Genomic DNA, 27,047 nt, shown 5'->3' on the forward strand with positions numbered 1-27,047 from the left:
GGAGTATGTGGCACCAGTTTGGAACCCACACCTAGCCAAGCACGTGAAGAAACTAGAGAAAGTGCAAAGGTTTGCAACAAGACTAGTCCCAGAGCTAAGGGGTATGTCCTACTAGGAGAGATTAAGGGAAATCAACCTGACGACACTGGAGGACAGGAGAGATAGGGGGGACATGATAACGACATTAAGAAATACTGAGGGGAATTGACAAGGTGGACAGAGACAGAATGTTCCAGAGACTGGACACAGCAACAAAGGGTCACAGTTGGAAGTTGAAGACTCAGATGAATCATAGGGATGTTAGGAAGTATTTCTTCAATCACAGAATAGTCAGGAATTGAAATAGTTTGGGAAGTAATGTAGTGGAGGCAGGATCCATTCATAGCTTTAAGAAGAGTTATGATAAAACTCATGGAGCAGGAAGATCGATCCAGTAGCGGCCAGTGAAGAGGCGGGGCCGGGAGCTGTGATTCGACCTTTGCAAACACAACTAGGTGAGCACACTGGAGGATAAGGGGGATACGGAGGGGGATATGATGATATACAAAATACTGAGAGGAATTGACAGGGTGGATAGGGACAGGATGTTTCAGAGATGGGACACAGCAATAAGAGGACACAACTGGGAATTGAAAACTCAGATGAGTCAGAAGGATATTAGGAAGTATTTTTTCAGCCATAGAGTTGTTAGGAAGTGGAACAATCTGGAGAGTAATGTAGTGGAGGCAGGATCCATACATAGCCTTAAAAAAAAGTGATACAACAAAGCTCATGGAGCAGGGAGTGGACCTAGTAGCACCCAGCAAAGGCAGGGCCAGGAGCTGTGAATCGACCCCAGCAACCACAAATAGGTGAGTACACACACACACACACAGGATGTTCCAGGGATGGGACACAGAAACAAGGGGTCACTACACACAGATAACCTGTACATAGAAGAGAGGAGCTTACAACGACGTTTCGGTCCGACTTGGACCATTTACAAAGTCACAGTTGACTTTGTAAATGTTCCAAGTCTGACCGAAACGTCGTCGTAAGCTCCTCTCTTCCATGTGCTAGTTATTTGTGTATCGTTCCAGTCACGGTATTGTGCCTTTTTTGTTATTCAAGGGGTCACTATTGATAGTTGAAGACTCAGATGAGTCATAGGGATGTCAGGAAGTATTTCTTCAGTCATCGAGTTGTCAGGAAGTGGAATAGTTTGGCAAGTGACGTAGTGGAGGCAGGAACCATACATAGTTTTAAGACGAGGTATGATGTTAGGTAAGACACATATGCAACAGTTAGGTATCTTTATTTCGAAACGTTTCGCCTACACAGTAGGCTTCTTCAGTCGAGTACAGAAAAGTTGATAGAAGCAGAAGAGACTTGAAGACTATGTAATCAGTCCATCACCCTTAAAGTTTTGAGGTGGTCAGTCCCTCAGTCTGGAGAAGAGCATTGTTCCATAGACTGATGACATCGTCTTCAAGTCTCTTCTTCTATCAACTTTTCTGTACTCGACTGAAGAAGCCTACTGTGTAGGCGAAACGTTTTGAAATAAAGATACCTAACTGTTGCATATGTGTCTTACCTAACAACCTGTCAGTATTTTATACCATTTTAATGTTCACGAGGTATGATAAAGCTCATGGAGCAAGGAGAAAGAGGACCTAGTAGTGATCAGTGAAGAGGTTGGGCCAGGAGCTGAGTCTCGACCCCTGCAACCACAAATTGGTGAGTACAGAAAGGAATGAGCTTATACATGATAACCAGCACAGTTTTAGGGAAGGGAAATCCTGTTTCACAAATCTACTGGAGTTTTATGACAAGGTGACAGAAGAGAGAGGGGGGGGGGGATAGAGTGTACATTCTTGGACTGTAAGAAGGCTTTCGACACAGTTCCATACAAGAGATTAGTGCAAAAGCTAGAGGAGCAGGCAGGAATAACAGGAAAGGCACTGCAATGGATCAGTGAATACCATACAAGACGGAAATGAGTGATGGTACGTGACAAGGTGTCAGAGTGGGCACCTGTGACGAGAAGGATTCCACAAGGGTCAGTCTTAAGGCTGGTGCTGTTTCTGGTATATGTGAATGATATGATGGAAGGGATAAATTCATAGATGTCCGTTTGCAGAAAATGTGAAGCTAATGCAAAGAATTCAAACGGATGAGGATAAGGCAGGACTACAAAGGGATCTGTACAGGCTGCAAGCCTGGTCCAGCAACTGGCTCCTGGAGTTTAACCCCACCAAGTGCAAAGTCATGAAGATTGGGGAGGGTTAAAGACTGCAGATGGAGTACAGGCTAGGTGGACAAAGGCTGCAAGCCTCACTCAGAAAAAAGGATCTTGGGGTGAGTAGTATATTACTGAGCACATCTCCTGAGGTGAACATCAACTAAATAACTGCTGCAGCATATGGACGCCTGGCAAATCTAAGAATAGCATTTCAACACCTGCATACGGAGCCATTCAAGACACACTACACTGTGTACATCAGGCCCATATTGGAGTATGCAGCACCAGTATGGAACCCACACTTAGTAAAGCACATCAAGAAATTAAAGTGCATCCCAAGGTTTGCAATAAGATGAGTCCCAGAGCTAAGGGATGTCCTACAAGGAAAGGTTAAGGAAAATCAACTTGATGACACTGGAAGACAGAAAGGATATGATAACTACATATGTCTTGGTATTGTGCCTTTTTGTTTTTTTATAAAATACTGAGAGGAATTGACAAGGTGGATAGGGACAGTATGAGAGATGGGACATAGCAACAAGGGGTGCAACCACATATAGGCGAGTACATACACAAAGGGGTCAGGTAAGGGTGATGAAGGAGTAAGGGGCCTGGGAGGTGAAGCATGAATGACTGTCACGATTGATTGTTTCTTTTTTTAAAAGGGGTGAAGATGGACAGCTCCAAGGAGAAAAAATATATATAGTATATTCCTCCGCAGGGTCGACGAGTGCCCTTGGCCCGCACAGTAGTGCCGATGCTACACAGAAACCCATCCCTTACCCTACCCAGTATACCAGGAATCCAAGTACACCAGGATGGTACCTCTAGAAGCAACTGAATCAGACTTGGGTAAAAAAAGGGGCAGGTGACCAGAAACGTAGGGATTTATACCCCTTTGGCTGCCACTTCCTGGAACCAACAGGCAGCCTTCAGGAATGCTTATTTCATCCAAAGACACATGGTCTGGAGTTTTGAGACTCTCTGATTGCGGGTTCAAACCCCACCTGTGGCATGGTTTGTTTTCTCAAAAGTGCCCCATCACATTATTATTATAATCAGGGTAAGCACTAGCCCTATAGGTAGTAGGCTGGTAGACAGCAACTGCCCAGAGAGGTACTACTATTCTGCCAAGTGAGTGTAAAATGGAAGCCTGTATTTCTTTACATGATGGCAAGATTGTTGTTGTCTTTTTTCTGTCATAAACATGCAAAATTTCAGGTACGTCTTGTTACTTCTACTTACACTTAGATCACACTACACATGCATGTACAAGCATATATATGCACATCCCTCTGGGTTTTCTTCTGTTTTCTTACTAGTTCTTGTTCTGATTTATTTTCTCTTATCTCTACAGAGAAGTGGAACAGAATTCTTCCATAAGCCATGCATGTCGTACGAGGCGGCTAAAATGCCAGGAGCAAGGGGCTAGTAACCCCTTCTCCTGTATACGTTACTAAAGTTAAAAAGAGAAACTTTTTTCTTTTTGGGCCACCCTGCTTCAGTGGGATATGGCTGGTTTGTTGAAAGAATAAGCACTAACCCAGAAGTACATCTCAGATAATAAAATTCCCACAGCAAACAGTACCACCACCCTGACAGAAAATGATCCTCTTTTTCCTGTCTATCAGCTGAAATTCACAAGGGATAAAATATCACCAAATAAGGAGGCCTAAAGGGAGAGGGTGGGAATTTGACCTCCAAGAAGGTCAAATTCCTCTGATCAAGAGGTCCTTCACAATGCTAATTATGCTCACAATATTTTCATTTTTCTTAAATTAACAAAAGTTATTTCTCTGAACTGTCCACACGATTTTACATTCAGTAGTAATTCTTGGCAGTTAACTAATTTGAAAAAACACAATTGCTTTTTATATAAAAGTTTCAAATAATCAACAAGACTTTTCCACATAATTTATTAATAAAAAGTTACATTTGCAAAATATAAGTAGATAGAAAAAAAGTAAAATACAAAATCATCTGTATTAGAAATAAAATAATGTTAAGTAATATTAGAAAATTTACAAAATTTGAATGAAATACAGTACTGTAAACTTTTGTATAGTGCAAATTTTTGTAATACATTCTGAGCATGACAATGTTCATAAAAAATGTTAAAACATAATTATACAAGTGTCTAAGAAGGTATATTTAAGCCTGGGTGACAATATGAGATATTAAAAATACGTACATTCTATATGTACTGAGAGTGACCACCTATGCTTCAGTCAGCTGACCTAATATCTCTCATCTCAAGAAAACAACCTTTGAAAATTGTTATAATGATTTTGTTAGTCAAGGTAACCTTTTGTCCGTCAGTCTTTCAGAGCTTTAGCTCCTTTCATTTCCAATTACCAATGACTATTAAGCATGGCACAAAAAGGATTGCTAGTAAAAATGGATGTCAGAAGCAGCAAGATTCTATAACAGGTTTGGAAAGCTCCGACTCGATATGGCACAAAAAAATGTAGCAGCCAGAGGATAATCTCATTGTGATGTCACCACACTTATAGAAGGATAGTGACCAAATGAATAGTGGTGGATGTGTTTTCTTCTTTAGGTCACTGCCTTGTCAGGAGACAGCCACCCAGTTAAAATTAAAAAAAAAAAAAAAAATCACATGAAGTGCTAAATCTATGTGGATCATCTAAAGAAGGGACTGGAGGAAGCTTGATCCTCCATTGATTAATCTCAAGATGGATACTCTACTCTAGAACTAATGTAGAAGTTACACGATCCTGTCCTCCATGGCAGAGTGGAGAAGACTCCCTCCTTAAGCCATGAGTGTTATAAGAGGGACTAAAATGCTAGGAACAAGAGGCTAGTAACCCTGCCTCAGTGGGATACAGCCGGTGTGTTGATAAAAAAAAAAAAAATAACAAAAATGATCGAGCACATGATGCTGATTTGACATGATAAAAAATACAGTTTTTCTTACATCCATGTAGATAATTAATTGAATGACAAATGAGTTATATAGATGCTATGATTCTGGTGGTATACTGTACTTGATGACTTTACAGTAGTACCACAGCCATACATGTCAACAATTACCATTACAATAATAGATGTGGAAGAAACTCAAGATTATCTCAGTCCCCAAGGCCCAAACATTATGAATGTGTGCAGCCAATTATGTGAAAAAAAAAAAAAAACTTTTGGAAACTTTTAGACCTCAATGGAGAAAGACATTTAAGAAATTCATACATATACATGTATACACAACAAAATGAGCTCTGAACATCACATGCAGCTAAGTTCAAGTATATATGAATACTATACTTTGATATATTCGTGTAGAAAATAAAATATACATGCTGGGTCAAAAATATAAATACAAGGTTATTTGATGCAAAAAATAAAATATTGGCCATTGTAAGTGATCAATACTTCACTGAATTCAGGACATTCAAGTTCTAAGTGTTGTATGAACATACAAGGAATCCCTAACTAACAAACAAGCTGCTTTCCTGCTATTTTGTTTTTTAACTTGCAACCTATTTTCCAACGGATAACAATAGTACAAAGGATGCTTATCAAATGTTCGTAAATACAGATCTGCAGTTGGAAAACCATTTTTATAAACCTCGTTCCTAAGAACAGATATTCTGAACTCTGGCTTTTGTAAATTGAATCCTCTCTGTTCAATATACTCACTGTAACATTAGATGAAGTTGAGTGGGGCATCCAACTTATGTACACATGACTGAACAGAATCCTAACTTTATCTAGTACTCATTAAAATAAGCCTATAATTGGTTTTATCCCAGAAATTAATGGGCAAGACAGTTGATTTTGATGTTTTTTTTATTTACAATATAGTACAACCTACACCTATAAAAATATAAAGTTATTGTTATGAGACAGCCATACCCTGATAATATACATAAAAAATGGGCAGCTGCACAGTAATGAAATGATAAAGATTATTTGGTTTATACAGGCATCACTGAAAAATGAGAACAGTTTTCCAGCATTATGAAGGAGATATCTCTGAAGGATAACATGTCCTGAAATCACAATTATAGACAACAATTAAGTCTATATAACATGAATTTTCATCCAGTATCTATATAAAAAATTGAATTTCTACAAAGATATTTTAAAAATATTTCCCCATTACAAAGTCCACCTACCTTAACACTAAAGATATGTAAATTATACACAAATGCCTAATTTATAATGTAAGTTAAACACACTGCATTAAAATCAATACTTAAATAAAATGCATATAAGTGGCACCACACAAGGGTTTGATTTTTCACTGTTAATATAGGTAAGTGTTAATACCGCAAGGGATACTTTTGAGCATTATGTTGATCACCATCAGGCATTTCTCGGAAAATGCTGTTGTTATGTTTGAAATGAGGACAAGAAAGATAATTGACACCTATTTACAAAACACATCAAGGAAAATGAGGGGGTCTATAATTCTTTCTTTCTTTCAACACACCAGCCGTATCCCACCGAGGCGGGGTGGCCCAAAAGGAAAAACAAAAGTTTCTCCTTTCACATTTAGTAATATATACAGGAGAAGGGGTTACTAGCCCCTTGCTCCTGGCATTTTAGTCGCCTCTTACAACACGCATAGCTTACGGAGGAAGAATTCTGTTCCACTTCCCCATGGAGAAGGGGGGTCTATAATTATTCAGCTATAAAACATTGGCACAGTGCATTATAATTTAAGTATCCAATAGCAATTAAGTACCCAAAATATCCTGTCTTAGCTCGTGATTTGGGTATTTAGATAAAACAGAAGGAAAAGATAACAAAGAGGGTGTATAAATCTGGGGAAGAAGGGGGTTGGGACCATCCCAAGAATGAGTCATAAAGGAGGCTTTAAGTTTTAGGGGTTTGAAAGTCCAGCAGGCTTGTCTGAGTGTTAGTTAGCAGAATGACAAGCAGTTTTTATAGGACGTGCTGTTAGTGTGCAAGCAAGGTAACATTTATGAAAGGATTCAGGAAAACCAGTTACCCCAACTTGAGACTTGGAAGTGGGAATGGCAGTGACTGTATATTGTAGTCGGAGGGTCATCTGAATTGTGATGTCAAACTTTTGGCAAGACTGATTAAATAAATGATGGTGAACTTGTTTTCTTTCCACGGGCCACGCTAGCAGCCTTGGTGGGAGACAGCCATCGAGGTAAAAAAAAATTTTTTTCAACGCACCAGCCATATCCCACCAAGGCAGAGTAACCTAAATTGAAAAACAAGTTTTTCCTTTTACATTTTGTAATAAAGTATTAATATATGACTTGCAAATCACATGCTGTTGTTTGATCATTCAATGTGAATCGTGAGACAACATTCAGAATAGTTAAGTAAATCTGGATATTGTTTTACGAGCCTCGTAGACAGAGCAAACAAGCTACTTGCGACTCAGGAGTCATGGTTTGGCCATGTCTGATATACACTACCACATGTTATTTACATTTTGAAACACTATATATATATTTCCATGGAACTTTTATAATTTAAAGGTATAAAGGTTTAATTCTACCTAAATCAGGTGAAAATATTTTTACTCCTGCTTAAAAAAAGTAGTAATCCTGTTAGACAAGAGATATTTTAAAAAAATTTTAATACTTGTAAATAACATAACTTAATACTGATGATTAAATACCCATTGCAACAGACACAAATGTGAATCAACATTAACCCATGTTCACATCACATAGGTGGCCAAGCTATGGATCGTGAGTTGCATGTGGTATGACCGATCACTGAATATGACTCGTGAGATAATATCCAGAAGGGGAAAGTAAACCTGGAGACTGTCTCACAAGCCTCATAGACTGAGCAAAAGAGCTGCATGCAACTCATAAACCATGTCTTAGCTATGTCTGCCATATAGAGTACTGTATCTATTATTTATATTTTGAAACACTTTATAGAACATTAATATTCAAGGAACAAAAAAAACCACAATACCGTGACTGGAACAAAACATAAATAACCCACACATAGAAGAGAGGTGGTGTGACTTTGTAAATGGTCCAAGTTGGACTGAAACGTCATCGTAACCTCCTTTCTTCTATGTGCGGGTTATTTGTGTATTAATATTCAAAGAAAAAGGTTATAATCTTTAAACATTAAGATTAATTAAAAAAGCTATAGGAAGGTAAATAAAAAAATAAATGCAAAAATGAACAGCTAAGGATAGCAATAGTGTTGTTTCCAAAAAAATACAATGACTCCCAATGTGGGAGTAAGGCACTAAGAAACAAGTGGAAATGTGCAACAGTTTTTTCTTTTTTTTTTTGAGTATACAATAAAAGTTGGTATCCATGTGCCTCTGACAAGACAGTGATAGTGTGAGTGATGGTGGAAGTGCTTCTTTTTCAGGTCACCCTGCCTTGGTGGAAGATGGCCAGTGTGTAAAAGAAAAAAAGTTCAAATCAAGAACAGTGAGATTTCCTGGAATGTAAATATTTTGATTTCATAACAGGTATGATATTTACAAAATGTGTGATCAATTATCCTATAAACACATTCACCATCTTTAATATCACTTGGACTAGACACTTTATGATGGTGATTATGTAAGCATGGAAGCTACCATGAGACCCATGATAATGAGAATAAATAAACACCCCTCACTGGAAACACAGGGTTATTATAACCTTGTATGTTCTTACATATAACACATTGTTAGATCAATGATAAACTGGTCACAATAGCACACTACTCATGGAAGATCTGTCAAGTCTTCCTGCATGCAACAAAGAACTGTTAATCCTACTAAATATATACTGTAGCACCAAAACTGTAGTTATTTATATAATTATTATTAATGTATCATCATGCAAAGCACTAAACCTGTGTGGATCATTCAATGTAAGGCGTGGTGGAAGTTTGATCCTCCGTCTGATAATGTCATGACAGACATGTTACCTAGTTGTCATTTCCTAACAGTACTATTCTTTATTTACCTTTCAGCACCAAGACTAGGTATAAAAATTTATATACAGCATATATACAAATATACTTATGCATCTATTCAAATAAGTTTAAAACATTACAAATATATATCAATATTCTTAACAATTGGCTGCCAAGTGTCATCCACAGATAGCTTGCAGTGCTCCAGGTGAACATTACGCTCATGTCATTGCATGTAAAGAACATAGTACGTACATGAATTACAACAATTACAAAAATATATAAATGCAAAAAGTGTGCACTCTTCTTTAACTATCTGCTACTCAGGTAATGAGGAATACACATACATGTACAATAAATGCAATACCCAATACTGTAGTCACAAGACATTAGTAGCAATGTAAATCATCTGAATTATATATAATAATGCATGAGCCAAAATCTTTAGCATATGATGCATAGTTAACATTTTACAAATGTTTCAGACTAAACTGCCAATTACTGCCTAGACATCTATATACAAAATAAACTAGTGGAAATGGTTTCATCAGAGAATTCAAGAGATACTGTATACAGTATCCCTTCTTTCTGCACTTCCACATTTCTTCATTGGAGGGACTCACACTGCTTCTTGTAGGTCACTGTGAGAAGTCCAATGTTTCAATGAAGGGACTCACATTGTCTCTTGCAGGTCACCGTGAGAGATCTGATGCTTCACTGGAGGGGCTCACACTATCTCTTGGTTCTGGAGTTTTAGGAACACGTTTTTTCAAAAGATGCTGCCCAAACTGCAAGAAAACCAACACTTGTTCACTTTGTATATACAAACATGTAAATCAGTTAGAATAAAGAAATAATGCAATATTATCTTAAATATAATTTTTTTAAGACACTGGCCATTCCCACCGTGGCAGGGTAATCCGAAAAAGAAGAAACACTTTCATCCCTACTTCCTCCATCATTGTCTTGCCAGAGGCATGCTGATACTACAGTTCATAAACTGCAACATATCTCCACTCCTACTTCAGAGCTTCAGAGTGCAGGCACTGTACTTCCCACCTCAGGACTCAAGGCCACTTAACCAGTTTTCCTGAATCCCTTCATAAATGTTACCTTAGTAACACTCCAACTGCATGTCATGTCATAAAAACCATTTGCTTTCACTCACTTCTAACACGTTCATGCACATGTGCTGGAAGTCTAAGCCCCTCATACACACAACCTCCTTTACCCCCTCCCTCCAACCTTCTCTAAGATGATCTCTAGCTCGCCTTCCTTCCACTATAGATTTATAGGCCCTCCAAATCATATTTTGTTCCATCCTCTCTAAATGTCTGAACCACCTCAACAACCCTTCCTCTGCCCTCTGGATAATACATTTAGTAACCCCACACCTTCTGATCTCCATGATAAGGATTCTCCGCATACTACCCTCAGACGTGACATCTCTACTGCCTCCAGACTTCTCCTTGTTGCAACATTCACCACTTTTTTTTTTTTTTTTTTTGGGGGGGGGGGGGGGGGGGGCACATGGGTTTTCAATATTTCAGTGAGGAGGCTGGAGGCAACTGAGATGTCTTGTTTGAGGGCAATGTGTGCTGCGAACATTATGCAGAGAATTCAGAGTTCGGAGATTAGGAAGTGTGGAGTTATCAAACATATTATTCAGAGAGCTGAGGAGGGATTGCTGAGGTGGTTTGGACACTTACAGAGGTTTGAGAAAAATCAGACGGCTAGGAGAGACTATAAATCAGGCATGAAGAAAGTGTAGGGGCTGTCCTAGGAAAGGTTGCATGTTAAGATAGGAGTGATTGGAGGCAAGTGGTTTTTATGATTAAACACGCTGTTGGAGTGTGAGCCAAGTACTATTTATGAAGGGATTCAGGGAAACCGATTAGCCAGACTCGAGTCATGGAGATAGGTGGTACAGTGCCTACACATTGCAGTTTGGAGGGTCACCTGAACTGTATTACCAGCATGCTTCTGGGAAGACAGTGATCAAATGAGTGACAGTGAAAGTGTTTTCTTCTTTGCTGGGTTACCTTACCTCAGTGGGAGATGGCCAATATTAAAAAAAAATTTTTTTTACTGCCAATTAACAGTTGTTGTGTTACTGAAAATGGTGTGCTATTAAAAAAGTGTAAAATCACCTGAAGAATATATGAGAAAAATAGGGTTATGTTCTATACACCCCTAAAACAAGCAAAATTTTTTTAGATCTCCAAATTTTAAAAAACATTAATAACATAACTGTAGGAGGATGCAATGATGTGTTATACAGTAGACTGTCAGATAACATGCAATCTATTAACATGTTTTTTCCTTAACATGGCTGCAAAATTGTGGCATATTTTCAGGGAATACAATGTAAAAATTGGTTTATGTGGTGGAGTACATGTAAGATAAAATCTGGTGCATGCTGTGGCTTTTCCCCTCCATCTCACAGTGAGCCTTAGGGCAAGTCCATTGTTTTATGGGGGAGGCCTACATAATGTATACAACCTTCCGCAACCAGTGCTTCATTCATACACGTCTAATACCATGCTTGACCTGTGTTAGTGAATCAACTTCATTTTTTCATCCCATCTTGTCTCTGAATAGTAACCATGGTGCCCAAGAGGAATGTTATCACTCAACTAACGAGCCCGACCCCAAAGCCATGAGAATGTAATGGCTATTGTGTATATATAGCGGTATACATGATTACTGACAATGTGAATGATCCTGGAAGTGTGAAGAAGTTTAAGTGCCAAAGTCTTAGTGTTTCGAAGAAAATCCAGATATTCGATAAACTTAAGTGTGGTGTACATTTGACGCAGATGGCAATAGTGTTACGGTCTGAATAAGGCATCAGTTTATAAAGTTAAGAATGAGGCAAAGATATAAGATTGTGCAAACTCGTGATGAACTCAAGCAGCACCTAAGTTTAACATGAGCATATGAAAAGTAATTCAATTTACTCAAACCTATGACGGTGCTTCACAAGTTAGAGCTCATCACCACAAATTCAGATAGTATAATTAAAAAACGGGTAATTCCATTGCTCTGGCAACTACATGAGCATTGGCTGCAACTGAGTGTACAGGATCAAGATGGACAACTTACTATTGGAAGTGAAGGTGGTTGCTCTTCTTTTGGCTTGGGTTTAGGTATTCTAGGAGATGGCTTCCTCATTAATTTAAAGAGATTTTGTTGAGGGGTCTCTTCTTTCATCAGATTCCGTTTTGGGATTTCAAACCGGCTTTTATGGATCATCTGCGGTGTACTTTCAGGAGATGAACCGAATTCATTATCATCATCATTAGCATCCTTCTCTGGGGAATCTGAATGCATCTTTGCAAAGCGTTTCTTGAGAGCAGCAGCAATAATAGCGGCAGGATCACCTGCCACTGGTGACTTTGGCCGTGATCTTATTGGGGTACCACCAGGAGACCTAATAATCAATGACCAATTTCAGTGGTGTATGGAATAAATCTACATATAATAATTTTTTAACACACTGGCTGTCTCACACGAGACGGCCGACTTTTTGGAAAAAAAATGTATATAGTATATATATAAATATTCAATATGCATGAAACAAGGGAAGGTGCTTAAAGATTGGTTGAGAACATGCATAGCTCCTTTGAATAAAAGAAAAAGGGATGAGAGAGTGTAAGAATTATAGGGGAATAAGCTTGTATGGGAATAAGCTTGTATGGGAATAAGATTGTATGGGAATAAGCTTGTATGGGAATAAGCTTATATGGGTGTGAAGCTTGGGTTGTAAATGCTGCAGTGAGGAGGTGGCTAGAGGCAGTGGAGATGTCCTGTCTAAAGGGCAATGTGTGGTGTAAATATTATGCAGAGAGGTCTTTGTGGCATTTATGGATTTGGAAAAGGCGTATGACAGGGTGGATAGGGGGGCAATGTGGCAGATGTTGCAGGTGTATGGTGTAGGAGGTAGGTTACTGAAAGCAGTGAAGAGTTTTTACGAGGATAGTGAGGCTCAAGTTAGAGTATGTAGGAAAGAGGGAAATTATTTCCCAGTAAAAGTAGGCCTTAGACAAGGATGTGTGATGTCACCGTGGTTGTTTAATATATTTATAGATGGGGTTGTAAGAGAAGTAAATGCGAGGGTCTTGGCAAGAGGCGTGGAGTTAAAAGATAAAGAATCACACATAAAGTGGGAGTTGTCACAGCTGCTCTTTGCTGATGACACTGTGCTCTTGGGAGATTCTGAAGAGAAGTTGCAGAGATTGGTGGATGAATTTGGTAGGGTGTGCAAAAGAAGAAAATTGAAAGTGAATACAGGAAAGAGTAAGGTTATGAGGATAACAAAAAGATTAGGTGATGAAAGATTGGATATCAGATTGGAGGGAGAGAGTATGGAGGAGGTGAATGTATTCAGATATCTGGGAGTGGACGTGTCAGTGGATGGGTCTATGAAAGATGAGGTGAATCATAGAATTGATGAGGGGAAAAGGGTGAGTGGTGCACTTAGGAGTCTGTGGAGACAAAGAACTTTGTCCTTGGAGGCAAAGAGAGGAATGTATGAGAGTATAGTTTTACCAACGCTCTTATATGGGTGTGAAGCATGGGTGATGAATGTTGCAGCGAGGAGAAGGCTGGAGGCAGTGGAGATGTCATGTCTGAGAGCAATGTGTGGTGTGAATATAATGCAGAGAATTCGTAGTTTGGAAGTTAGGAGGTGCGGGATTACCAAAACTGTTGTCCAGAGGGCTGAGGAAGGGTTGTTGAGGTGGTTCGGACATGTGGAGAGAATGGAGCGAAACAGAATAACTTCAAGAGTGTATCAGTCTGTAGTGGAAGGAAGGCGGGGTAGGGGTCGGCCTAGGAAAGGTTGGAGGGAGGGGGTAAAGGAGGTTTTGTGTGCGAGGGGCTTGGACTTCCAGCAGGCATGCGTGAGCGTGTTTGATAGGAGTGAATGGAGACAAATGGTTTTTAATACTTGACGTGCTGTTGGAGTGTGAGCAAAGTAACATTTATGAAGGGGTTCAGGGAAACCGGCAGGCCGGACTTGAGTCCTGGAGATGGGAAGTACAGTGCCTGCACTCTGAAGGAGGGGTGTTAATGTTGCAGTTTAAAAACTGAAGTGTAAAGCACCCTTCTGGCAAGACAGTGATGGAGTGAATGATGGTGAAAGTTTTTCTTTTTCGGGCCACCCTGCCTTGGTGGGAATCGGCCAGTGTGATAATAAAAATAAAATAACTAGAAGACAGTAGAGCTATAAACAAAAGATGGGGTAATCAGTCCCTCAGCCTTGGAGTTGGTGTGGAGAGCACCGCGGTTGTAGAGATTCTGGAGTACAGGAAAAGAGACTGGCGCTTATATAGGCATCAGCGGATAGGGACATGTAGCAGACAAGGGCATAGTCACTGGGGAATTCCGCCTACCAGTGACTATGCCCTCATCTGCTACACGTCCCTATCTGCTGATGCCTATATAAGCGCCAGTCTTTTTTCCTGTGCTCCAGAATCTCTACGGCCACAGTGCTCTCCACACCAACTCCAAGGCTGAGGGACTGATTACCCCATCTTTTGTATATAGCTCTACTGTCTTCTAGTTATGTCCTAGAATCTGTATTGATAAAGCCACTGGATGGCAGAACGTCTATAATAAAGATAACTAGATGTTGCACGTGTGTCTTAACTTTCATCTTGTCGGTATTGTATACCATTCTTGCACAACTTGTCAGACACTGCAGCATCATGGAATCTTGGTTCAGAGGACATCTACATGACCTTCTTCATGGCTACTACAAGTAACCCATCCCTATGGGTATTTGATGAAAGTTAAGACACATGTGAAACCCGATGTTGCACATGTGTCTTAACTTTCATCAAATGTGAAGTTACAAAAAAGTTTTATCAAGAGGGCTGAGGAGGGGTTGTTGACGTGGTTTGGACATTTAGAGAGGATGGAGCAAAATAGGAGTCGCCCTAGGAAAGGTTGGAGGGAGGGGGTAAAGGAGGTTTTGTAAGCGAGGGGCTTAGGCATCCAGCAGGCGTGTGCGTTTGTGTGTGTGTTAGATAGGAGTAAAGGCATATGTTTTCTGGAACTTGACAGGCTGTTAGTGTGCACAAGATTACATTTGTGAAGTGATTCAAGAAAACTGGTTAGTCCTGGAGGTGGGAAGTACAGTGGCTGCACCCTGAAGAAGGCGTGGGGATATTTGCAATTTGGAGCGTCATTTGAACTGTACTATCAGTGTGCCTCTGGCAAGACAGTGATAAAGTGAATGATGGTGAAGGTGTTTCTTTTTTCAGTCACCGTACTTCAGAGGGAGGTGGCCAGTGTGTTCAATAAATATAAATACATGCATACATTATAGGTAGTAGGTTGGTAGACAGCAACCGCCCAGGGAGGTACTACCATCCTGCCAAGTGAGTGTAAAACGGAAGCCTGTAATTGTTTTACACAATGGTAGGATTGCTGGTGCCTTCTTTTTCTGTCTCATACACATGCAAGATTTCAGGTACGTCTTGCTACTTCTACTTACACTTAGGTTAAACTACACATACATCTTTTTTTTTTTTCAACAAGTCGGCCGTCTCCCACCGAGGCAGGGTGACCCAAAAAAGAAAGAAAATCCCCAAAAAGAAAATACTTTCATCATCATTCAACACTTTCACCACACTCACACATTATCACTGCTTTTGCAGAGGTGCTCAGAATACAACAGTTTAGAAGCATATACGTATAAAGATACACAACATATCCCTCCAAACTGCCAATATCCCAAACCCCTCCTTTAAAGTGCAGGCATTGTACTTCCCATTTCCAGGACTCAAGTCCAACTATATGAAAATAACCGGTTTCCCTGAATCCCTTCACTAAATATTACCCTGCTCACACTCCAACAGATCGTCAGGTCTACAAGCATATATATACACACCCCTCTGGGTTTTCTTCTATTTTCTTTCTAGTTCTTGTTCTTGTTTATTTCCTCTTACCTCCATGGGGAAGTGGAACAGAATTCTTCCTCCGTAAGCCATATGTGTTGTAAGAGGCAACTAAAATGCCAGGAGCAAGGGGCTAGTAACCCCTTCTCCTGTATATATTACTAAATGTAAAAGGAGAAACTTTCGTTTCTCCTTTTGGGCCACCCCGCCTCGGTGGGATACGGCCGGTGTGTTGAAAGAAACATGCATACATTTATTCACAATGATTGATGAATTAAATGACATCAACATCAAATTGGTTTTCTAAAATCTGTCAGAAAGTATAGATAAATTCATTGAAGACAGATGATTGAAAATACAACACAAGTTCTCAAAACCTGGTAAACTGCAAGAGTACTCGGAAGACTAAAGAAATATTTGACAGTTTTTAAAAGCAGCAAAACTTTCTCTTGGCCCATTACTAGCAATCTCTACAACCTAGACAAGCAGTATAGTGGTCTGCAATTATCGTGCACTATATTCATAATGATTCTTGAATTCCATAGTACATATATACTAACCTGGATACTTTTTTCAACTTGACTTTGTTGAGTCCCTTGAGAACATCAGACATTGACACTGGTCTTGACCTGCTGTTGGAATTAGTCGGAATGTCTATAGGTTCGGTGTGCTTGTTTATGGAATCTTTATTTTGTGCAATTAGTTCAGAGAAAGAGGGTTTTCTAGGAGCATCAGGGTCATCAGATCTAGAAGACTTGTTGAATATGGCAGGGAGAGGTGGGGGCGGAGGGGGAGGCAAACCCGGGGGTAAGGGTGGCGGAGGTGGTGGTGGTGGTGGCGTTATAAGTGTAGGACTCGGTGGAGGTGTAGCTGGATGTTTCGTCTGATTTAGTATTACTGAAATTTGTAACCGAAGCTGAGAGAGCTCCTCCTCTAAAAGTGATATTTTAGCTAAGGCATTTGGATCTGTAAATGGAGAAGATGCATGTATTGTTGAGTGATGCAGGCTACTGTGCTGGAAGCTGTCTTGATGGTTCCGAGGAACAAGATTATCTTGTGAGTGGTGCAAATAATTATGGTGCAGAGAGCCGATGTCTGATGTGACACTAAAGGGCGTCGAGGATCTTGGTGTAGTATCACCATTCCCATTGCTGTCTGCCTCACCAGCAAGAGTGAAGAGTTCTGGTGCTGTCTCACATCGTAACAAAATGGGTCTGTGAAAACAAAAATAAGAAAACTGACTACAGCAAATGAGATTACTAAAAGGGTTAAATTATTTTGAAGTATTGTATCTTTTTATTATGTACTTAATAAATGAAACATGCAAAGGACATTCATATACATGTATCTGTGATATGTCTAGAAGACGACCTACAAATACTCCAAGACAATTTTACATTAAATAGGAATATTGATGGTGAAATTAAGTGTTCTTCATAGACAATAAACAATACAGTTATTTGTTATGGCTAAATATTACAACTTATAGCATTACATGGATGTGAAATATGGATTGTGAAAGTTACAGCAAGGAAGAGGCTGGCTGAAGGCAGTGTAGATGTCGTGTCTGAGAGTAATCATTGGTCTTCTGTCTGATGGTAAATTCATTATAATATTTGTATTTAATATAAAGTCAATAATAATTTACAACACATTTTCAGTAAAACTATATGGTAATATGTTACAATATATAGTAAATATTTCAATACAATCTTAAATACTGCATAAAATTCAAAATTAGTGGACCCACCTAAATTTAGAAGATCTCTCTGTATCAGCCAACCACTTAGAGTCGACGCGACCCTGAGTGTGAGCTGAGTAGAGAGAGTCACATGATGTGCTCAAGCTTCTCAAGGCAACATACCTAAAATACCATTATTATTATTATTATTATTATTATTATTAATCAGCAACAAACAGATTCAAATTTCTGGCACTTTTCTAAATAACCTAATTCTAAGTACTGTACTTTTATTGATTTGACATTCTGCTTGTAAATAAGTTTTTTTTTTCAATCTAATACAGAGGTGACATATAATGGAGACAGTGGAAGAAGTGGGGAGGCAATTTTAAGGTGTTCAGTTCCTTAGTCATGATAGAAGGTGTTCAGTCCCTTTCTTACCAATATAGGGTAACCCAAAGAAGGACTCAATTTACTTTCATCCATTCTCTGTCTTGCTACAAGTACTAAGTCGCCACCTGTACATCTGACATCTTTCTTCTTCTCAGGATTTCCCTTCCTTAAAGGAGTACCCACACCTCAAATATCATCCAAACATCTTAACATCTCACTGAGAACAAGAACGTGTGAAGAGTGAATTTGTTAATTAGGCATATTTCTTTCTATAATGACCATCTCCCACTAAGGAAGAATGATAAAAAGAAACGTTCACCATTATTCATTCAACAGCTGTCTTACCAGAAGTGTGTAAACATCCTCTTCTATCAATGTATGTAGTAGGCATATATAATATGGAAAGATGGAGAGCAACAACACAAAACCCATACATAAATGAAGCAAAACAAAAATGCACACCAAGGGCTACAATACAGCAATGTTTAGTGAGGATAACAACCAGCCCTTACTTCATGCAATAGATGTATTCCAGACCCATAGCAGTTGTACTAAACTCAATCAGGACATGAACACTTAATTATGCATAAGAATATTCAAGAAGGTTCATAAACAGCACTGACCTCATACAACATACGTATATCGCACATATAACATTACTGGGACATCACATAATAGCAAACATGAATGAAAAAGACCCAGAAAGAGCAAAAAAAAAAAAAAAAAAAAAAAAACCTGTATTTCATCCACTTATGCTTGTTTCCTTCAGCAGGTTGCTTGGAAAATGAGGAAACATGATTAAGTCAAAGAATGTGTAAGATAAAAATAAATAATGATAATTAATTACCTTAAATAAGGCCTTTGAACAGCCTTCAAAGGTAAGGCAGAGCCCAGGATGCGAACAAGCGATCTCTTGCGCAAAGAAGAACTCAGTATCTCTTCTCTCAGTCTCAGGACTAGTGGGCCCATGTGAAGAGTTTCCAGCACCATCCACACTCCATCACTAATATCCAGCCAAAGTTCTTCTGCCACTCCAACCAGCATTGCCCACATGCCACTCATCCTGTCTGGGCAAAAAAAAAAAAAAAAATGATTATCATCATCATCTTTTCCTGACAATAACATGCTTGGTCACTGTCAAATTTACACTAGTAATAAAGTTTACATTTCAATTAAATTTAATAATTACAAGATAGCACAGGCATTTTAAGGGCATTTTATACATTACACAGAAAGTGTGAAAACCCAACTTACATACAATATAAAACTAAAAATTATGAGTAATCTAATAGCAGAAATTTGTTTTATTCATCTACACCAGTGTTTTTCAACCAGGGAACCACGGAACACTGGTGTGCCATTGATAGTTGTGATAAATGGTTTAAAACCGACATTTATGCAACATATGGGAATCTTTATTGAAGAAATGTTTTGCCATACAGTGGCTTCATCAGTCCAATACAAAGCAGAAAGGTGTAAGGAGACGAGGAGTTTGAGGTAATCAGTCCCTCAGCCTGGAGCTGATGTGTTCAGTCCATCAATCTTGTAGAAAGTACAGCATAGGGCCGTAGAAGTGGCTTATGTACTGTAGTCAGGTGAGTTGAAGCAGGAGGTGGTGGGGTCATAGTGGAACCATCCACTAGTGTAAGTAGGTCTTTGTCCAAAGGTTGAACAAGTGTTGAAGAATTCCTTGTGTCAAGATCCCATGATGTTGAAGTCTGACAAATGTGATACATAAATGGTTTAAAACTGACAAGGAATTCTTCAACACTTGTCCAACTTTTGGATGAAAACCTACTTACACTAGTGGATGGCCCCACTATGACCCCGTCTCCTGCTTCAACTCGCCTGAAATGAAAAAATCAGACAATAAATAACGGAGTTCACTTCTCAGCCATTAACCACCCGTTAGCGGTATACAGCCTCTCCTCACTTAACGATGTACTACTTGTTTACTGACAGCTCAGACTTACGATGGGCTCTCTGACCAGTATTTATACCTAAATAATGTATATTAGAGCTGATTTCCTCAATTCTGTTTATTACAATATACAGTACACTGCTGTATAAACATTTAAAAATATACCAGAAATGTCATAAATGGTGTGAAAGTGACATTAAAATAATATCAAAGATGGCTGACAAATTCACTACCATTACAGTATGCTACTCGTTTAGCGATGAATTCATTTACCGATGGGGCCTTAGGTCCCTATCTCCATCATTAAGTGAGGAGAGGCTGTATTTTCGTATGGTTTTTATGGTTGTATTCTCGTGTTTTTGGTCCCATTTGATAGAATGGAAGATATATTACAGAAACAGATATGATTTTGATGGGTTTCACGACGAAAAAATACCTTGAAATTGAGCTCAAAGTAGCGGAAATGTTCGATTTTTGCCAATATTCAATGAACTTTCTTGTGTTAGTCAAGTAGGTTAACTTTATTAACCCTTAAACGGTCCAAACAGATCGACGTTCAAATTCGTAGTGCTACAAAAGTAGATCTACTTTTTTTTACATATTTTCAAATATAACAAAAAAAATGTAGATAAAAGTTTTTTTTACACGTTTTCACATGTAAAACAAACAAAAAAAAGATCTACATTTTTTTACATACTTTCAGATGTTGAAAAAACGTATATATACGTTTGGACCATTTAAGGGTTAAGTTTATTCTAACCTAACCACTCTGCAATCCAGCAAACTCAATAATCCGGCACATTACAGGTCCCAATTATGCCGGATTTGTGATGGCTGACTTGTATTATTATTATTATTATTATTATTAAGACTAAGCGCTCTTGGGAAGTGGTTCTAATAGGGGTGCCACAGAATAAGAGGGTGTTATCACTGAAAAAAGGCTGAAAACCATTGATCTACAAGAATCTCCTTCCAGTGTTTATACCCAGATGAGTACTGTATATTTATTATTTACCCAAATCAGTGGGAAGCACTAAATTCATAGTGCCTGGGAAATGGTAGGCATTCAGGTTCCCTCCAAAGAAGGGGAGTGCAAGTCCAGCAAGTACTATATAGTTACTTGAAAGATTCACAAAATTGGTACACAATATCAAATCTTCTCTCTGAATACTGTACAATAATACATGATATTATTATATTAACTGGGACATGCTAAACTTGCAGGATTTCATACAGCATCTGAATAAACCATACCACGGGTGGGGTTTGAACCCATGTCAGAGAGTCTCAAAACTCAAGCATCTGAATAATATAAAACAACTAATTTTATTTGAGACAGTAAACCTGATTACATATTTACAATAACTAGCCCATTTAAGGTATAATCTTCCCTCATTCTGTCTTACAGTGACACAATCATTACAGTACACTGAATTGTACATTTGTAGCTCTATTTTCAAAATATCACGAAGAAAGTCTCGTCAATATTAAAAGCATATCTCTTGGTAGTCGTCCAAGTAGAAACCTTAATCATCTCATTGTCAACAGTTATTGCAAGAAACCACTTCTGAATGGGAAATGACAAAAGTTGACATCTGCAAACAAGGATTATGCTAAGCCAGTTGTGACCGAGTCTGATCAGGATCCAAGTCTACTGGTAGCTCCCTATGACCAAGTCTGATCTGGATAGAAATCTACTGGCAGCTCCCTATGACCAAGTCTGATCTGGATCCAAGTCTACTGGTAGCTCCCTATGACCAAGTCTGATCTGGATCCAAGTCTACTGGCAGCTCCCTATGACCAAGTCTGATCTGGATCCAGGTCTACTGGTAGCTCCCTATGACCAAGTCTGATCTGGATCCAAGTCTACTGGCAGCTCCCTATGACCAAGTCTGATCAGGATCCAAGTCTACTGGCAGCTCCCTATGACCAAGTCTGATCTAGATCCAAGTCTACTGGCAGCTCCCTATGACCAAGTCTAATCTAGATCCAAGTCTACTGGCAGCTCCCTGTGTTGTGGAACTCTGAAAATCACTACAATCATGTAAAGGCTGCCTATGGGAAAGAACAAGTAACAAAAACAATAGAAAACATTTCTTCAGTCTTGGGGCTGTCAGAGAATGAAATAGATTGACAAGGAAATGGTGGAGGAAGATCACCCTGTTTACAGAGAATGAAGAATTGGTACAAGAGGGCCCAACTAGGTTAAGAATCGGTGAATTCATTGACAGTAATTTAAGACAAGATGAGACAGCTGGGAACTGACCAGCTGCAACTGCAAATAAGTGAGTACTGTTCACAGGATACTGAAAGCCAGCCAAACTACAAAATTCTGAGAGCCAGCCAGACCATAGTATGCTGAGAGCCAGTCAGACCACAGGATGCTGAGAGAGCTAGCCAGACAATAGGATGCTGAGAGCCAGTCAGACCACAGGATACTGAGAGCCAGTCTGACCACAGGATGCAGAGAGCCAGTCAGACCACAGGATGCTGAGAGCCAGTCAGACCACAGGATGCTGAGAGTCAATCAGACCACAGGATGCTGAGAGCCAGTCAGACCACAAGATGCTGAGAGCCAGTCAGACCACAGTATGCTGATAGCCAGTCAGACCACAGGATACTGAAAGCCAGTCAGACCACAGGATGCTGAGAGCCAGCCGGACTACAGGATGCTGAGAGCCAGTCAGACTACAGGATGCTGAGAGCCATACCACAGGATGCTGAGAACCAGCCATAACACAGGATGCTGAGAGCCAGTCAGACCACAGGATACTGAGAGGCAGTCAGACCACAGGATGCTGAGAGCCAGTCAGACCACAGGATGCTGAGAGCCAGTCAGACCACAGGATGCTGAGAGCCAGTCAGACCACAGGATGCTGAGAGCCAGTCAGACCACAGGATGCTGAGAGCCAGTCAGACCACAGGATGCTGAGAGCCAGTCAGACCACAGGATGCTGAGAGCCAGCCAGACTACAGGATGCTGAGAGCCAGTCAGACTACAGGATGCTGAGAGCCATACCACAGGATGCTGAGAACCAGCCATACCACAGGATGCTGAGAGCCAGTCAGACCACAGGATGCTGAGAGCCAGTCAGACCACAGGATGCTGAGAGCCAGTCAGACCACAGGATGCTGAGAGCCAGTCAGACCACAGGATGCTGAGAGAGCTAGCCAGACAATAGGATGCTGAGAGCCAGTCAGACCACAGGATACTGAGAGCCAGTCTGACCACAGGATGCTGAGAGCCAGTCAGACCACAGGATGCTGAGAGCCAGTCAGACCACAGGATGCTGAGAGCCAGTCAGACCACAGGATGCTGAGAGCCAGTCAGACCACAGGATGCTGAGAGCCAGTCAGACCACAGGATGCTGAGAGCCAGTCAGACCACAAGATGCTGAGAGCCAGTCAGACCACAAGATGCTGAGAGCCAGTCAGATCACAGGATGCTGAGAGAGCTAGCCAGACAATAGGATGCTGAGAGCCAGTCAGACCACAGGATACTGAGAGCCAGTCTGACAACAGGATGCTGAGAGCCAGTCAGACCACAGGATGCTGAGAGCCAGTCAGACCACAGGATGCTGAGAGCCAGTCAGACCACAAGATGCTGACCACAGGATGCTGAGAGCCAGTCAGACCACAGGATGCTGAGAGCCAGTCAGACCACAGGATGCTGAGAGCCAGTCAGACCACAAGATGCTGAGAGCCAGTCAGACCACAGTATGCTGATAGCCAGTCAGACCACAGGATACTGAAAGCCAGTCAGACCACAGGATGCTGAGAGCCAGCCAGACTACAGGATGCTGAGAGCCAGTCAGACTACAGGATGCTGAGAGCCATACCACAGGATGCTGAGAACCAGCCATACCACAGGATGCTGAGAGCCAGTCAGACCACAGGATGCTGAGAGCCAGTCAGACCACAGGATGCTGAGAGCCAGTCAGACCACAGGATGTTGAGAGCCAGTCAGACCACAGGATGCTGAGAGCCAGTCAGACCACAGGATGCTGAGAGCCAGTCAGACCACAGGATGCTGAGAGCCAGCCAGACTACAGGATGCTGAGAGCCAGTCAGACTACAGGATGCTGAGAGCCATACCACAGGATGCTGAGAACCAGCCATACCACAGGATGCTGAGAGCCAGTCAGACCACAGGATGCTGAGAGCCAGTCAGACCACAGGATGCTGAGAGCCAGTCAGACCACAGGATGCTGAGAGCCAGTCAGACCACAGGATGCTGAGAGCCAGTCAGGCCACAGGATGCTGAGAGCCAGCCAGACTACAGGATGCTGAGAGCCAGTCAGACTACAGGATGCTGAGAGCCATACCACAGGATGCTGAGAACCAGCCATACCACAGGATGCTGAGAGCCAGTCAGACCACAGGATGCTGAGAGCCAGTCAGACCAAAGGATGCTGAGAGCCAGTCAGACCACAGGATGCTGAGAGCCAGTCAGACCACAGGATGCTGAGAGCCAGTCAGACTACAGGATGCTGAGAGCCATACCACAGGATGCTGAGAACCAGCCATACCACAGGATGCTGAGAGCCAGTCAGACCACAGGATGCTGAGAGCCAGTCAGACCACAGGATGCTGAGAGCCAGTCAGACCACAGGATGCTGAGAGCCAGTCAGACCACAGGATGCTGAGAGCCAGTCAGACCACAGGATGCTGAGAGCCAGTCAGACCACAGGATGCTGAGAGCCAGTCAGACTACAGGATGCTGAGAGCCAGTCAGACCACAGGATGCTGAGAGCCAGTCAGACCACAGGATGCTGAGAGCCAGTCAGACCACAGGATGCTGAGAGCCAGCCAGACTACAGGATGCTGAGAGCCAGTCAGACTACAGGATGCTGAGAGCCATACCACAGGATGCTGAGAACTAGCCATAACACAGGATGCTGAGAGCCAGTCAGACCACAGGATACTGAGAGGCAGTCAGACCACAGGATGCTGAGAGCCAGTCAGACCACAGGATGCTGAGAGCCAGTCAGACTACAGGATGCTGAGAGCCAGTCAGACTACAGGATGCTGAGAGCCATACCACAGGATGCTGAGAACCAGCCATACCACAGGATGCTGAGAGCCAGTCAGACCACAGGATGCTGAGAGCCAGTCAGACCACAGGATGCTGAGAGCCAGTCAGACCACAGGATGCTGGGAGCCAGTCAGACCACAGGATGCTGAGAGCCAGTCAGACCACAGGATGCTGAGAGCCAGCCAGACTACAGGATGCTGAGAGTCAGTCAGACTACAGGATGCTGAGAGCCATACCACAGGATGCTGAGAACCAGCCATACCACAGGATGCTGAAAGCCAGTCAGACCACAGGATGCTGAGAGCCAGTCAGACCACAGGATGCTGAGAGCCAGTCAGACCACAGGATGCTGAGAGCCAGTCAGACTACAGGATGCTGAGAGCCATACCACAGGATGCTGAGAACCAGCCATACCACAGGATGCTGAGAGCCAGTCAGACCACAGGATGCTGAGAGCCAGTCATACCACAGGATGCTGAGAGCCAGTCAGACCACAGGATGCTGAGAGCCAGTCAGACCACAGGATGCTGAGAGCCAGTCAGACCACAGGATGCTGAGAGCCAGTCAGACCACAGGATGCTGAGAGCCAGTCAGACCACAAGATGCTGAGAGCCAGCCAGACTACAGATGCTGAGAGCCAGTCAGACTACAGGATGCTGAGAGCCATACCACAGGATGCTGAGAACCAGCCATACCACAGGATGCTGAGAGCCAGTCAGACCACAGGATGCTGAGGGCCAGTCAGACCACAGGATGCTGAGAGCCAGTCAGACCACAGGATGCTGAGAGCCAGTCAGACTACAGGATGCTGAGAGCCATACCACAGGATGCTGAGAACCAGCCATACCACAGGATGCTGAGAGCCAGTCAGACCACAGGATGCTGAGAGCCAGTCAGACCACAGGATGCTGAGAGCCAGTCAGACCACAGGATGCTGAGAGCCAGTCAGACCACAGGATGCTGAGCCAGTCAGACAGCAGGATACTGAGAGCCAGTCAGACCACAGGATGCTGAGAGCCAGTCAGACCACAGGATGCTGAGAGCCAGCAAGACCACAGGATGCTGAGAGCCAGTCAGACCACAGGATGCTGAGAGCCAGTCAGACCACAGGATGCTGAGAGCCAGTCAGACTACAGGATGCTGAGAGCCATACCACAGGATGCTGAGAACCAGCCATACCACAGGATGCTGAGAGCCAGTCAGACCACAGGATGCTGAGAGCCAGTCAGACCACAGGATGCTGAGCCAGTCAGACAGCAGGATACTGAGAGCCAGTCAGACCACAGGATGCTGAGAGCCAGTCAGACCACAGGATGCTGAGAGCCAGTCAGACTACAGGATGCTGAGAGCCAGTCAGACCACAGGATGCTGAGAGCCAGTCAGACCACAGGATGCTGAGCCAGTCAGACAGCAGGATACTGAGAGCCAGTCAGACCACAGGATGCTGAGAGCCAGTCAGACCACAGGATGCTGAGAGCCAGTCAGACCACAGGATGCTGAGAGCCAGTCAGACCACAGGATGCTGAGAGCCAGTCAGACCACAGGATGCTGAGAGCCAGTCAGACCACAGGATGCTGAGAGCCAGTCAGACCACAGGATGCCGAGAGCCAGACCTCAGGATGCTCACCAGCATCAAGAAACCTCCCATCGGGGTCACATAGATCAAGAGCCCCTCACGGGTGACCAGAAACCTTCCTTGAGAAGCCAGGAAAGAATAGCCCCTAATTCCCTGGATCAAGAGCCACTCACCGGCATCAAACCACCTCCCTTGACGAGTCATAACAAAATAAATAAAATAGGTACAAGAAACAGGCCCTGAGGGAGTCACCATCCCCCCCCCAGGCCACACACTTACGTCTGCTTCATATATACTTAATGCTTTTCACCTACACTGTGATGCAGCCGGGAACACTCATGCACACCATTAAAACTGTAAAAATTGAAAAATTCTCACTTTAGTTAGCATCTGTTTACATCTTTGCCGTCTGAAGTGACGTCACTAATGAACC

At 41.8% G+C, this 27,047-nt stretch overlaps 1 protein-coding gene across 2 annotated transcripts; it reads right to left on the minus strand.

The window, feature by feature from the left end:
- Positions 1 to 4,128: 4,128 nt before the first annotated feature.
- On the minus strand, positions 4,129 to 27,047 carry LOC128694308 (mitochondrial fission regulator 2-like). 2 transcript variants are annotated; one of them, XM_070093673.1, is made up of 6 exons: positions 26,993 to 27,047; positions 18,930 to 19,149; positions 17,759 to 17,872; positions 16,569 to 17,222; positions 12,209 to 12,536; positions 4,129 to 9,891 (listed from the first exon to the last, which is right to left on the minus strand). In XM_070093673.1, the coding sequence occupies exons 2-6, from the start codon at positions 19,142 to 19,144 to the stop codon at positions 9,796 to 9,798; spliced, it is 1,407 nt and encodes a 468-aa protein (XP_069949774.1). In that variant the 5' UTR covers positions 19,145 to 19,149; positions 26,993 to 27,047; the 3' UTR covers positions 4,129 to 9,795. The 2 variants fall into 2 exon arrangements, with proteins under 2 accessions (XP_069949774.1, XP_053640365.2); XM_053784390.2 differs by having other exon boundaries at positions 18,930 to 19,145; positions 26,993 to 27,039.

This window comes from Cherax quadricarinatus, chromosome 43, assembly GCF_038502225.1.
Source record: "Cherax quadricarinatus isolate ZL_2023a chromosome 43, ASM3850222v1, whole genome shotgun sequence".
NCBI classification, from domain to species: Eukaryota; Metazoa; Arthropoda; class Malacostraca; order Decapoda; family Parastacidae; genus Cherax; species Cherax quadricarinatus.